Source organism: Eimeria mitis, genomic scaffold (assembly GCF_000499745.2).
Source record: "Eimeria mitis Houghton genomic scaffold, Emh_scaff591, whole genome shotgun sequence".
Classification (NCBI taxonomy): Eukaryota; Apicomplexa; class Conoidasida; order Eucoccidiorida; family Eimeriidae; genus Eimeria; species Eimeria mitis.
In genome coordinates, this window is record NW_013574145.1 from 908 (window position 1) to 2,057 (window position 1,150).

Consider the following 1,150-nt stretch of genomic DNA (forward strand, 5'->3'; position numbering starts at 1 on the left):
GCCCCTTGCAGCAGAAGCAGCAGCAGCAGCAGCAGCAGCAGCAGAAGCAGCTGCTGCTCGCGCTGCTCCTCGCAGCAGCAGCAGCAAGGGAGAGGAGACGCTGCTGCTCCCGCTGCAGTGGTCAGACACAAAGTGGCTGGAATCTATCAGCTGGTGCATGCGGAGACACCTGAACTCACAGCGAGCTGCGGGGGCCCTCAAGGCGGGGCTGCTGCAGGAGCTGACGGGGCCCCTGCAGTTTGAGCCTGCAGCAGCAGCTGCTGCAGTGGATGCTGCTGTTGCTGCGTTGCTGAGTGTACATACGCAGCAGCCGCAGCAGCCGAAACAACTGCAGCAACACCAGCACCAGCAGCAGCAGCAGCAGCAGCAGCAGCAGCAGAAGCAGCAGCAGAAGCAGCAGCAGCAGACAGAAGCTGCTGCGATGCAGCAACTGCTAGAGAGCTGCCAAGACTTCATTGCCCTCAACACAACAGACGAGGGGTTGCTGCCGCCTCACTTCTCCCCAGCAGGAAAACAGATTGAGATTCGGTGTCAGGTGGATGCATCGCAGCAGCAGCAGCAGCAGCAGCAGCAGCAGAAAGAGCAGCAGCAGCAGCAGCAGCAGCAGCAGCAGAAACTGCAGCAGGACGATGAAAAACGCACACAGGAAACACTACAGAAGGAGAAAGATAGATTTGTTGCTGCACTGAATACACTCATCAATAAATACAAAAAGGAGACAGCTGGTGATGCTCTGCTGCAGCTCGCAGGGGCCCTGAGTTCTCTCTGTCACAACACGGGGCTGCATGCAGTTGCTGCTGATATCCTCCAGCAGCAGCAGCAGCAGCAGCAGCAGCAGCAGCAGAAAGAGGGGCAAGCAACAGCAGCAGCAACAGCTGTTGTATTGTCTGATGCATGTGCTGCTGTTGCAGCAGCAGCAGCAGATATAGTCGGAGCAGCAGAAGACAGAGACAGACGCTGTCTCCTGCAGCTGCTGGGGGCCCCACAACACTTCACTGATGCAGCAGTGCTGCTGCATGCAGAAGAGGTAAACACTGCGGCTCTCTTTATATACACTCAACTCGTAATCATAATTATAATAAATAATAATAATAATATGTATATACATATACATATATATATATATATATATATATATATATATATATAT

The 1,150-nt window shown here is 53.5% G+C and overlaps 1 protein-coding gene across 1 annotated transcript in view; it reads left to right on the forward strand.

Annotated features, from left to right (window-relative positions):
• The window catches only part of EMH_0017140 (uncharacterized protein), a gene marked incomplete at both ends in the record, with an annotated part of 6,077 nt that overhangs the window by 344 nt on the left and 4,583 nt on the right, over positions 1-1,150 (forward strand). Inside the window, one exon of the mRNA XM_013500823.1 lies at positions 1-1,027. Coding sequence (XP_013356277.1) covers positions 1-1,027 — 1,027 coding nt within the window. The remainder of the gene's footprint in view (positions 1,028-1,150) is intronic.